This window comes from Gallus gallus, chromosome 15, assembly GCF_016699485.2.
Source record: "Gallus gallus isolate bGalGal1 chromosome 15, bGalGal1.mat.broiler.GRCg7b, whole genome shotgun sequence".
In the NCBI taxonomy this organism is placed as follows: Eukaryota; Metazoa; Chordata; class Aves; order Galliformes; family Phasianidae; genus Gallus; species Gallus gallus.
In genome coordinates, this window is record NC_052546.1 from 2,807,190 (window position 1) to 2,820,363 (window position 13,174).

Genomic DNA, 13,174 nt, shown 5'->3' on the forward strand with positions numbered 1-13,174 from the left:
GTTATCATTTGTTGTCCCACTAAAAAAAATTCAGAGTATGGTCTCAGTTGTCTGTAAATGCATGAAGGTTAACAAGTGAGAAAGGGTATGTTCCAAAATTATTGGTGGTGTCAAAATGTTAGAATATGAAGAGTTACAAGTGACAACCGATGTGAAATCACGATCAAAGCCAAGACACTGCAGGTATATCTCAACAGCTGTCAGCTTCCTTGTAGAGCCAAGTAGTTCAGTGCCAAACCATTAACTCAATTTGATAGTAGCTGCACTTTGTGTAAGCAAGGTCTCTCTACTTGAAGGAAAATTAATTTTAAATCATCTACACTAAGATCCCCAAATAATCGACTATTTTGTTTTATAATTTAACAGGTTACCCAACTGCTGACTGAAGAGCCAATTAGAAAGCTGTCTAACTCATTAAAAACAGATATCTTTAGTAACAGGTATCATGCACATACCCCTTAAACTATAAGAAACTAGTGAAAATTAGAACGGAAGTCATGGTAACTACTATCTGATTACAGATCAGATCACAGACCACTCTAAATCATAGATTATGCCCCCTTGTTCAGAAACCTCTGCCTACTAACATCCAAGTAAACAAGCATTCTTAGATAATCCTGTGCCTGAAGGCAGATGAAAATTATTTTTCATCCTAAAGAAGCTAGACAGTTGTTATTTCAAAAAGCAGAAAGAATTAAAGAAAAGAAATACGTAACAGAAGTCAACCTCAAACAGTTAAGGACAAAACTCTACAAAACTCTGGAGCTAATGAAAGATGTTTTGTTCTTTATTATTGTGTAATACTTTTATCACAGAAACATAGTATTTACAAATATACACATATAGGCTGCTGATCATAAAATGTTACTGAAGAATTAGTCAAAAAAATCAATTTACAAAAACCAAAAACTTCCCAAAGATATTCTGCCTGAAAAAATTTAATGAAATTTCAAGGAGACAGTTCTGTACAGAAAGATAGGTTTTAGCTCCTCAAGTTCTGGTAATATTAGAGAAGAGAGTTGTGAACCAAGTGAGCTACGCTCAGCTGTACATTTGAGATGAGGCAGTTTTAACGTTGTTCTTTTACATAATTTCTTGATGATCAGATCAACAGGTCTCAGGAGGCACTAGTTTGAATGTTTTTGGAAGCTGCAAGCATCGCCCTCACTTTGGCCATAAGATCCTGTAGAACACAAGAGAAAAAATGATCAGGCTTGCTTGGGCTTTAAACAAAGATAAAGCATGTGACAAAAAACAAAAACAAAAAAACCTGCATGAAAGGACTCTGATCGTGTAAAATACTGAATTTCATGATCACCAGATATTAACAGTCTCCAGGCTTAAAGAGTGAAATAATTTAGAGAATGTTCGTATCACAGCAACTGTTTTCATAAGTCTGTTTTCACTACAATGCTACAAAGTGCTCTGCTTAAGTAATTAGTTTCTAAACAACAAACACAAATCACCTCAACTGAAACAGAAAGAAACTATACCTCAAAACTCTAATAAATACATAAAGCTACTAACCAATCAAGGTAAAGAAAACGAAAGGGCTCATTAAGATGAAAGTGCTAACAATTCTTTAACAGAGAGCTTTTCGTAAAGCTGAGCCAAAAATTTACATAGCAGCACTATTTTTATACATGACAGTGAAAGAAACATTAAGACTACTGTGAACCCAGGAGCAATTCTGAATCTTGTCTGAGTATCCAGCAGAAACAGCATTACAAAATGAAATTTTCACTTAAACGCATCTGATAATTGGGTTTCAAAAAATGATCAGAAAATAAAGTGTTTATCAGTAATAAATTATGATTACTTAACACATTTCTTCACACATGTAATGTAAATAATCCTTAGTACTTTTACAGCATTTTTCATCTGAAGCTCTCAAAACACTTGATTGTAGAATTCAGCATCACTATTTCACTTTGTAGATGTAAGAAAGTGAATGAGAAAAGATACTGAAACCAGGGTAAACTAGCAGACTGGCAGCAAAATAATCTTTCTAATAATGAGGCAAATTAAAATCTCTTTGGGCCTTCACAGATAAAAACATGCCAGACTTCTTTTGCCAGTGCCTGTACTTCCTATTTGATTGCATATTCTTGTTTATGGTTTCTTTTCAAAATGATTGACATATTTTATGCAAGGTATTAGTCTACTAGTATTAATTTCCAATTACTTCTACTTCTCTAGAGGAACTAAATCTTGGAATGATATTGAATGGATAATCTACCCATTAAAAAAGAAAAAGGAGAGAGAGAGAGAATATAGAAAGCTATTCTGATTCTATATTGTAAATTTCCCAAAGCATAATAAAGAGCTTTCCTCCTCTACACTTGGCATATATAAGTTCAAAATGAACTAAGAGGATGAGCAAAATTAAAAATTTTAAAACAGTTTTTACTAGGCAGTAGCTTTTAAAAAAGAAACGGAATTATTTTGACAGAAAATGAGTATCTTAAAACTGTGATAAGGATAATGAACGCATTTAGATTATGGCATGCCATATAGACGCACATACCTGATAAGGTTGTTTGTAGATAGCTATACTAAGAGCCACAGCAGGCTTAAATATAGTAACAAGAAATTCACAGGCATAAACAGCAATAAGGGTAAGACAAGTGAGCTGTAGATATTGCTCAATGCAAAGCATGCAAACTAAAGTAGGCGTAAGAGGACACATCTTTCCTCTACTGACAATACTACAAACTTAAGAGTTTGCCAAGATATTCCTTCATCCTTTCATAAAACTTGTTAAGATCACTACATGGTAAAATGGGCTCTCAGTAATATCTGCTATTGGCAGTTGGTGTATTGTTCTAGCATAATGTGGACTTTCATATGTTAACAGTGGATATACTGTATCATGGTGACCATAGCTAAATCTTTAAAGGCTTAATTAAACTTGAAAAGAGAGCAGCTACATAAGCAACAAAACTGCTTTTCTCATAAGCAAACAGATTGACAATAAACATGTCTCTATATTGTATGAAAAACTAGAACTGCACAAAGTATTAAGAATTTCCTGTGATGGACACACATAATTAAGCAACATGCTTTAAATTTGTCTATTTGTACCTGAGTGATTTTACTCTGCACTGAAGACACAATCGCTGAAGAGATTTGGCCATCTTTTTCCTGAGAAACTCCCCTAAAAAGTACAATCAGAATTAGAACTCTATGGCATATGTTTTCAAAATGCATTTCACTCATCATCACAATTCAGAGCACCACTGTACAACTATCTCACGCATTAGTCAAAAGTTCTGTCATTCAACTAGAAGGCAGGATAAGTCCAGGTCAGAAGACTAACTCCAACACAACTGATACAAAGAAACCTGAAGAACAGGCTACGGATTATCAATAGGACTGTGTAGAATACTCTGAGGAAATAACCTACCAGTGAATATCTCAGAGACTCTGAAATTCAAACCACGCTATTAAAATTTTGCTTCAAAGAGTTATCCCGTTTAGTAAGAATTACTAACTTAGAATTACATTGTGGAATATTCCACACAATGGTTATTGTAGGAGTATGTCAAGATGTATACTTGAACAAGAAGCAGAACCTTCTGTTTACCACACTTAAGTGATCCTATTTCATCTCAAATGTAACATGAAAAATCCTTTGACAGATTAAATTTGTACAGGGATTTTCTATTTAAAATAGCAAGTATAGCATAGAAAACATTGCGTGTTTTCCAGGTTTTTAAATCTGATCCTGGATTACATGAAAACTCCAGCAGACAACAGTGTCATCGTTAGACTGATGTGCACAGCACTGCTCTCCCAGTGTCTTCTACTTTCAATAAGCACACACATGTATTTGCACACAGAGCTTCTTACCATCCAAGTTATGTCAAAAGACACATTCACAGTCAAGAGTCATCAGCATTACAGTATTACTGTAAGAAATTGTGTTACCTGGAGCGTTCCTGGCTGGATTCCCTGCTCTCCACAGGAGAGACACTATTTGAATGCACAGAATTTTTGTGTGTGGATGGTTTGCCTGGTGACACAGCTGGTGAAGGAGACCTAGCTCTGGACTTAGTACGTGATCTAGACCGCCTCTTCTTCTTTTTTTCATGGGGACTTCTGTGAGGAGAAAATATTCCACTGAAGTGTATCTATAGCAGCATGAAACTAGCTCAGTGGAAGGCACTTTTCACACTTCTAAAAGATTATGCAGTCCTCTTCCATAGAGTATGTGCACTGAGCAAGCATTACAGTTGTACCTCAATATCATACTTTTAACTCCAGTACTGCACTTCTCTGGCTGTATCGGAAGCTCTTTTTAACAAATTGCACTAAGTAACTGATAATATCTAAAGAGCCCACATGGAATACTACTTCCCAGGTACAGAGGAATTACAGACAGTATTTGATAGCCTAAAGGATAACAGTGATAAGTCTTTAATTGAAAATCTGCAGAATAACTTTGCTAGAGGTAAGTTCCTTTGCAAACAACATCAGTCACCTGGAATATAATAAGGAATAGAAGAATTTATATTTCCCTGTATTTTCTTAGCCCATAAATAAACAAGCCATGGAACTATAGATAAGAAAAAGATCTAAAATGCAAATCCAGTTTGTTTGCTTGCTTTTTAAAATTATCTCAAGTTGATGAATATGAAAAACAATCAGTTGAACTATGAGTGAGAACATCATCAGTATATGTACTACAAATCAATTAATTGGGAGTGGTCAAAAGGTCGAAAACTATCTTATGAAACAATACAAATATTTTAAAAATTGCAGGTGAACGTGATTGCTGCTTCCTACTCCACAGGAGAGACAGAAAACAGCTTAAAGCCCAATCTTAATGGATGACAAAAAAAATTCTGTATTGCTTGGTTTAGAAACCGTAGGGTATTGTGTTTTGTGTGCACATTAGCTGTACATATAAATGAATAAAAAAATTCAATTGCATACTGAATTTAGAGACAAAACATTTCAAGCCTTTTGTGCACACACTTTCCAGATGTTTTTATTTTGCAACTGTTGATCAGAAATAGCGGCAGTTACGCGATCTCAGTGATAGCAGAGACTGCATGCATGGTACTCTCAAAACAGACAATACTTGTTTCATATTTCACATTCTATTCAGCCATTAAAATAACTGTTGAATGTAAAGCATACCATCTTCTAAACTGGATTCTCCCCTTATTTGTGTAGATACAATGAGTACCCAAGCAACTTTCAAATACCAGTAAGAATAACATAGCATATAACCTCTTTAGGTAGCCAAAGAAGATTTGAAATTCTAAATAAATCTCAACTTTCACAGCATGTAGACAGTAGTGTATTAGTGCTTGCTAATTCGGTTGTACATTCAGTGTTCAAACATAACCGAGATCAGGTAAAGCGGAACTAGTGCTTGGTTTTTCTTTTTCCTCCACAGATGTATTTGTTTATTAAAACAGAGCCCCATAGCAAAAACATTTGAGTTTTACCTAGGGACTATGCAAAACTTCAGGCAACATTTAAAGTATCTTGCAATACCGGAACGTCCCCTTTACTTGGATGAGGTGTACTTACTTGGATCGTGCACGTTTCCTACTATTTCCAGGACTATTACTAATGCGATAAGCTGTCGGAACACTCCTTTCCTCTCTCCGCCTTTCTGGTGTGTGAGCTCTCCTCCTAGGTGACCTTGATCGTGACCTAAGTGGGAAAAAACATCCAAAAGTTTGCTTTTTGTTACTTACGTTATTTGTACTGCTATTTTTTATTTCAGTGGAACTGTGCCGTCACCAAAAGCAAACGTATCACCATTCATATTTTTATCTTATACCAACATGGGGTATCTATTCTCCAAGACTTGTCACTTGCACAAGAATTTCTTACCCACCCCACAGACTCAGGATGTAGTTATCCACTGCTTTTCAGTCCCAACAGTTGGGAAAAAGAACAGTTTTTTTTCCAGTATTATGTGCTAACATCAATGTTTGTATTAGTAGGTGGGAACGTTTCTCTTCAGTGCAGTCACCTATTGTGGCAAGAGTTTACTAATGCTGGTAAACAGAAGTCTAGTTTGGCTTTAAGCCTGGAACTGTCAGGCCTGACCTTGTCTTCTCAGATTAATGGTATGTTTTCAGAACTGCTGCATCATAGAGATAAATGCAAGTTTTTGTTTTCAGTGCATCTCCAATACTGACAAGTCCAGGAAATTTTATCCCCGCTGCTGCAGAATAAACCCAACATAGCCAATATTTTCACCTGTGCAAGTGACCAACTACCTACGACTGGCATTGTTTGGCACTAGCAATTTAACTTAAAGTATTTTTCCTAGAAAATGACAAGATGAAAATAAAGAAAGCATGCCCAGTTAAGATCAGAGATCAACTTAACAGCATAACTCTTTTTTTTTCCTAAGATCTGCAATTAAGTGGATATGAAAAAAAAAGTCCTGAAGGATGGAAGGGAGAGGGAGATAAGGTTGAGAAGGGGACAAGATAAGGTTCCAGCTTGAAAAAAAAGTAAGAAAAAACACCAGACCCAAGATGTGCTCCAAATTCTTTGTAGCTGCAGTTAATTTTGTTCCCACTAGCCTATATAGTTCGAATAATTTGTTTGCTTTCATGCTTATCTATGTACTATAGGTACACCATTCCATGTATACCAAGCACTCATTCTCTTTCATTCTCTTGCAGTGACCAAAATAGAAGCAATTTGTGAAATCACTGATCTTCTGAAGACTTAAAGCTGTTTATTTAGCATACATACACGTTCCTGAGCCATTTCTCTTATACCTACAACAGAACGGATCAATTGAAAATGAATAAATAATCACAATGGCAGTTAAGTGTTGCAAATTAACTGCTTAGTCCCTTAGAAATCTGATCTTTACCAGGCCGTTCAGAAGGAATAAAAAAGGAAAAAAAAAAAACAACAGATCATAAAGTTTGGGTCAGTCAGACACCTTGACGTTTTACCAGGATTTCCCTCAAAAGAGCGCCAGCAGTCAAATCTTTTCGTTGTCGAAGCTGCCTGATAACTTTCCCGCTCTGTTGCTGCTGCCACTGATGAGCTGCTCAGACTCGGTTCCATGCTCAGTGTCCCTGTGGATGCTGTGAGTCTGTGATACGGAGGCACACACTTCACATTCAGAATAAAATGTGCTAGTTTTGGTATTAACTAGAATCCTGAAAAGGCTCCCTTAACCAAAAGCTGAACCTTAGTGAAACTTGCCTATATGGACCAGCCTAAAAAAAGTCCAATCAGAAAGAAAAATGCATTAGCTTCATTTTTATGAACTGGATATGATGGTTTTGGTTTTACAACATTCTTCCAATCGCTAAATGTTAAAAACTTTGGCCATTAGTTTCAAACAATTATAAACAGCTTAACAGTGTTACTGCGATATAACAATTATTACTTTCATCACACTATTATTTCAAGACACTCCATTCCTTTAAAGTCAATAGAACTTGTATTAAGAAGCGTCCCAGAAGTTCAAGGGATTACAAAGCTTGGCATGTCTCATTACAATGCAAGAATTAAAACTAAGTGAATTGATACTGCCCCAACAGTAAGAGAATTGCTTTGGAACAAAGAGCGGTTACTTCCAAGGCTCATTTTTCTGCAGCTGAGGCAAAAAGTCAGTCTCTCTCTCTCTCTCTCACACATACAGTAGAAAGAAACAGGATCAATATTCAACAGAGTTTCAGATTTCCATCTTTACTCCAGGTTCAAAACAAACTTTCAGATTTCAACTAACAAAATTACTACATCATTCAATATGCAGAGAGCATTTCTCCACCTCCTCCTCTCACATAAACCACACTCCCACAAATATATCATTAGCTTAGACGTGCTATAAAGAGATCTACTGATAGAAAACAGATGCAGATAAACACAGTCATTCCTTACTCTTACTGTCAAGTTGCAAAATCAAACTTCCCAGTGAAGCAGCATACTTAAAACTTCAGCAACTGACAGTGTACACTACCAGACAATTCATATAAACTTTTTATGGCACCTTCAAGTTGATTAGAAGAAAGATACAGCATTTACTAGAGATGACCAGAAGGTACCAAAGACAGTTTGCCAATAAAGATTTAACAGATCTGCCGCATTTTTGACATTAATTACTTATTTATAAAAACTAGTTATCTCTTTGGAACTAATATCTCCAAAGTAAGCCACACTAAAATACCCTACAGTGCTTTTGTACATGGCTTACTCTTTCTACGGCCTCTGCTTAATTTGCATGTTGGTCTAGGATTAAAGCTGGACCATCCCAGGAGCTTTATGGGACTAACTGCAGCTGAGCTGCATAGATTAAGCCACTTTTTCACCTGGTGCTCAACCATTGTTTCAGGCCATAACTTGGCAATTACCATACACAAGGCAACAAATAGAAATAATTTTCTACACTAAATATCAGAATATGAAAAGAAAGAAAAAAAATCACATCTTCTAACTTGGCACCAATATATGCCTCTTATGGGGAAATTACTAAGACAAGGCATCATTTTTACCTAAACATTTGAGAGACAAAACACTTTAGTGTCTCAATGGGTTATGAATCAGCCTCCCACTCTTGATTACTTGATTAACACCTTTCAAGTTTCTGGAACAAGAGCTTTAATTTTGGAAATATACTGTTTATGTTAATGTATAGCAAACACTTTCAGCAAAGCTTGGCTAACTATCATGATCATTTCTTGTACAACGTCAGACTGTGTGGATAATTTTTCAAGGATCTAATTAGAAATACAGGGCTAGAAAAAAAATCTCAAGAAATCAGACTCTTTAACACTCTCCAAACCATCATTCTTAATGCAGAAATTTCCCATGATGAAGCTTTTACAAGCTGTATTAACCACTGAGAAACTATAAAAAGCTTTCTAGTCTCTCTTCTATCAATTTACATCCATTACCTACTGTCCAAACCCTAGAGACTGAAGAAGAATGTTCTGCACCTCTCTTTTTGGCATACACAATGACTCAATTAATCCTTCTCCAGTTCTTCCAGTCATCATTCTGACTCTCTCCCCCTCATCCTATCTAAAGCCAAACAAATTAACAACAACAAAAATATTTCCCATTTTAAACATATCTCTATACATCTTATTTACAGTTCTGGCCTTCTACCTGAGGATTCACTCTATCAATACTATGTAAGACCTGCCTGTCTTGCCTGACTTCTTACAATGTCAAATATTTACTATATTCCCATCTGGCTACTTCTTACTGGTAAATAACAAAAAATATATGTGATAAAATAATACATTTCCATTAAAGTAAACCAATACAGTTACCATACCAAGATCCAAGAAGGTATTCTGTGTTAATTAGAGGACTTCAAGCAGAAGTTCAGTTAAAGTCTTTTGCTATGCTGTAGTTAGTAAGGTAAATTTTGATTTCTAACAGGTCTCTTGACTAAAAGTCTCACACACGTCCTGCAGAAATCTCAAAGTGAACAGGTGACCACTCAGCACTGATGATACTGCCTTAAGTTTCCAGAAACTACAGGTTTCTGAATGGGAGACCCTCCAGAAGTCTTTGTTTGAACTGGTATGCTCAGAACAGAAAATATGATAAATGAGAGTCCTTTCCCGTTCAGTTCTAACCTGACTACAGTTTTATGATGTGCAAAATGTTCTCAGTGCAAGAATTGGTGCACTTCTGAAAATTCAGCCAGCCAGCAAAACCACTGGACTTCTCAGGTGAATCATTCAACAGAGACCTAGGAAAAATCCATCCAAACTTAATTAGATGTTGTGTTGATTCATTATGTTAGGACTACTATGCATCTATTAATTAATTTGTGCCAGAAGACACATTCCACACAGCACACAAAGATCAGCTTCACTGAGCACCATACATCAAGTACTGATAAAGATCTTCTCACATGATTCTTTTTCAAGATACTAGAATTTTTTATTTTTTTATTTTTAATCACAATCATGCTACTAATTCTATCCTTGTTTTTATCCTTGTTTTACTGATAAGTAAAATCATGGATAAAAATATGAAACATAGCTTGAATTAAGAGATGCTGGAGCTCCAAGTGAAGATATGGCTTGAAAGGGAGCCAACAAACAAACAAAAAAAAGAGTGATTCACTTGATGAGACTTGTCCTCAAGATATCTTTAACTCTGAAAAGACTCATATTCACTTCATAAGCAAGGAAAGCTTAATTCAGCAGCATTCCATTTACACATCAGTTACATACAAAAAAGGAATAGTACCAGATTATTCTGGAATGCAGCTAATAACACACAGAGTACTGTGATTTCCAGTTAGTCGAATAAGCAGTGTGTCAGACTGATTGTTTAAGCCCAAGTTATGTTCATTTAATTTCTTTCATCTCTGAACAACAGAGGTGTCTTCAGTAAAGTATCATATTTAACCTAAAAAAAACTAGTAGAAAATAACACGTTGTAAAGCATTAACACTTACTCATATTACCATCGTGAGACACTTTGTTAAATAAACAACAACAACAAAAGTACAGGGAAAATATATGACGAGAAGATCTGTCACATCACCATCAAAAGCTAGAAAAGAATTGAGAAATAACTGGGCCATCTGTTTCTGGGGAAGAAGCATTTAAGCCACAGGCATGTCCACAAAGATAATAAATAATTCTGCATCAGACACATACACAGCTAAGGTAGTATTTATAGGCACAATTCATTTGAACTATAAGTTACTGAAATACTGTTTAGATATTCTGTTGCATGATCCAGAGACTACAACCCCAATAATATGCCTTTCTGACTGACCACAGTGACTGCTATGTGGCCTGGCATTAAGACAAGACAAAGCTTACACACAGCAAACTTCAAAGGTTCTGAGACCCAAATGTCTTAGATGTAATTAACAACATTAATATAACATAATTTGCATTAGCTTGCAGCTAGATAATTAACATAATGTATTTATTCTCATTAATAATTAAATATACAGTTAACTGTACTGGGCTACACTCTCCTATGGTTTCCTTCACCAACGCTGTTTTCACCCTTCTTGGATGCCTGCCACATCTCTCCAGTTATTCATCAATCACATCTTTTCATATGCTACCCAATTGCTTGCCTTTCTTCTGACCTTTGCCATTCAACTACCTGCTTCTCTTGCCTTATTTCTTACTTTAATATCGTGTCCTGGTTTCAGCTGGGACATACTGTTACTGTACTGCAGTAACAGGCAAAAGTTCATCCTCCTGTTATAATCAGACTCCTACACAGTATTGCCAAGTATTTCACAGACCAGAGTGAAATTTACTGATGAACGTTTTGCACTGTCATTAGGAATTAATGATTATTTTGTAAAAAAAAATATTTTCAGACATTTTCCACAGTTCATATTTACTTACTGCCTTCAAGGTGACTATATCTCATCTAATGGGTATGAGAACGCAACATAATTAAAGTAGTGCAAAAACATTTTCAGCATTAACCACACAACACTAAAGAACATGGTTGGTTTCCAAACCCACCTTGAATGTCTGACAGTCCTATAGGCAGTGGGAAGTGAGTGCTTTGCTTTTGAATGTGATCTAGATCTGGTCTTAGATGACGAATGATATTTGAAAGGTGATCGAGATCTTGACCGAGATCTTTTCTTGTGTTTTTTTCTCTTTTTTTCTTTTTCTTCATCCCGAGGAGGATCTCTGCTTTTGCTTGAAGGCCTTTCTGCTGCAGAAGTTCTGCCAACGTCTAAGGTAGGTAAAGTTCTGACTGCAGTCGCAGGACATGGTATACTACTGACACTCTGAAATTAAAGGTAAATAAAGAACAACAGCGTTCAGATCTCAAAGCTGCATACAGATCTTTAAAAAGTTGTACACACGTAGACAGTGCATAAGTGTCTCCAATCCTTCATACTGATAGAGGGTTACATCTACTCCTGTGCATGACACATAAATACACACTTCCAGCAAAGACGCTTAAGATATCCCACTTGGTAGCCTTGCCAATATATGCTTGTATAGTAGAAAAGCAGGATAATGAGTACAACAGCAAGGAAGACAGCAACTAATAATATTCTTACATTTTTTTTACTCACAGAAGTGTGAAAAATACAACCATCTTAAGAAAATAGTTGTTAAATCAATAACAATTTAACCTCCCACGATTGCTTTAAATCCTCAGTGCATTAGTATTACATAAAGCATGTGTAAGTAAGGCTCACATCTTCAAAAACACAGATCTAACAGTATTTAATGGAGGACTATGCTGTCCCTCACAGTTATATATGCAAGTTGTGATACACATGCTAAGGCTGTCACCTTAACTAGGGCACAGTCCCGAAGTTTTCATCTTTAATTTTTAGAAGAAATGTATTCTAAAAAATAGGTACTATCAGATACCTTTTTATCCATTTGTCCCTTTATAAATAAAGGGATAAATCAGAGAATACAATCAGGATCTACTGATACTCAACATCAAGTTTTAAAATCAAGTTTCCTCCCTGGGCTCTGATATTTTGATCAGAACCTCAAGGAAAACAGCAAAATGAAATACAGCTGATACAAGTCATTTCTGTACTTCACAAAATAAGTTTTCTTGCATGTAAAGGGTTGGAACAAAAACAAAAGTTATTAATCCTAGTGATGGAGCAGGTCCTTGCTCAACTCATGTTTAGTCAGTCAGTAATTCTGACTACAATTAAGTCAATTAAGCAAAACCTACCACACTCCAAGAAGTTTTCAAATTATCTGCTCATACCCAAGAGTATTCTGCTCAATACCTTGTATAGAACGATTCAAGTCAGGCACTGCTGATATGCTCCTCATTTCAAAGTCTGTCATTCCCTCAGCTGCCATTTCAAGGCAACTGGAAAAAGCAGTTTCCCCATCATAATTCCTGCTCCACCTGATTTGACACTTTCACCGTTTGATACAGGAATGCTCACCGTGATCAGAATGGAAACTAATACATTAAAAGCCAAAATAACCAAATTAGAAACAGGTGATCTTTTCCTCTCTCTTTACCCCTCTCCTACTGTGAATATGTCAAGGCAATAATTGAGTACATTTGAATAATGAGAATTCTGGTTTTGCTTTACATTAGAGCAATGACTCTTTCCTGAGATTTAACCAATAACTGTTATCACAATATTTACAAAAACAGCAATAAAGCAGCACTAAAGCGGTTTGCTTCAAGGACTGTAAATATTTTCAGTCACAATCATTTGAGTGACTGGTTTACT

The 13,174-nt window shown here is 35.8% G+C and overlaps 1 protein-coding gene across 8 annotated transcripts in view; it reads right to left on the reverse strand.

The window, feature by feature from the left end:
- Positions 1 to 766: 766 nt before the first annotated feature.
- SFSWAP (splicing factor SWAP homolog) overlaps positions 767 to 13,174 on the reverse strand; it is a 39,503-nt gene continuing 27,095 nt past the window's right edge. For 4 of the 8 annotated variants that reach the window (XM_415093.8, XM_015275634.4, XM_015275635.4 and 1 more), the window contains exons 14-19: positions 11,460 to 11,734; positions 6,929 to 7,084; positions 5,545 to 5,670; positions 3,931 to 4,101; positions 3,085 to 3,157; positions 767 to 1,183 (exon numbers count right to left, since the gene is read on the reverse strand). In XM_415093.8, coding sequence (XP_415093.4) covers positions 1,118 to 1,183; positions 3,085 to 3,157; positions 3,931 to 4,101; positions 5,545 to 5,670; positions 6,929 to 7,084; positions 11,460 to 11,734 — 867 coding nt within the window. In that variant the 3' untranslated portion in view covers positions 767 to 1,117. Of the gene's footprint in view, positions 1,184 to 3,084; positions 3,158 to 3,930; positions 4,102 to 5,544; positions 5,671 to 6,928; positions 7,212 to 7,660; positions 9,701 to 11,459; positions 11,735 to 13,174 lie in introns of those variants that run through there. The other 4 variants (XM_025155536.3, XM_004945518.5, XM_040648340.2 and 1 more) reach the window with 4 other exon arrangements.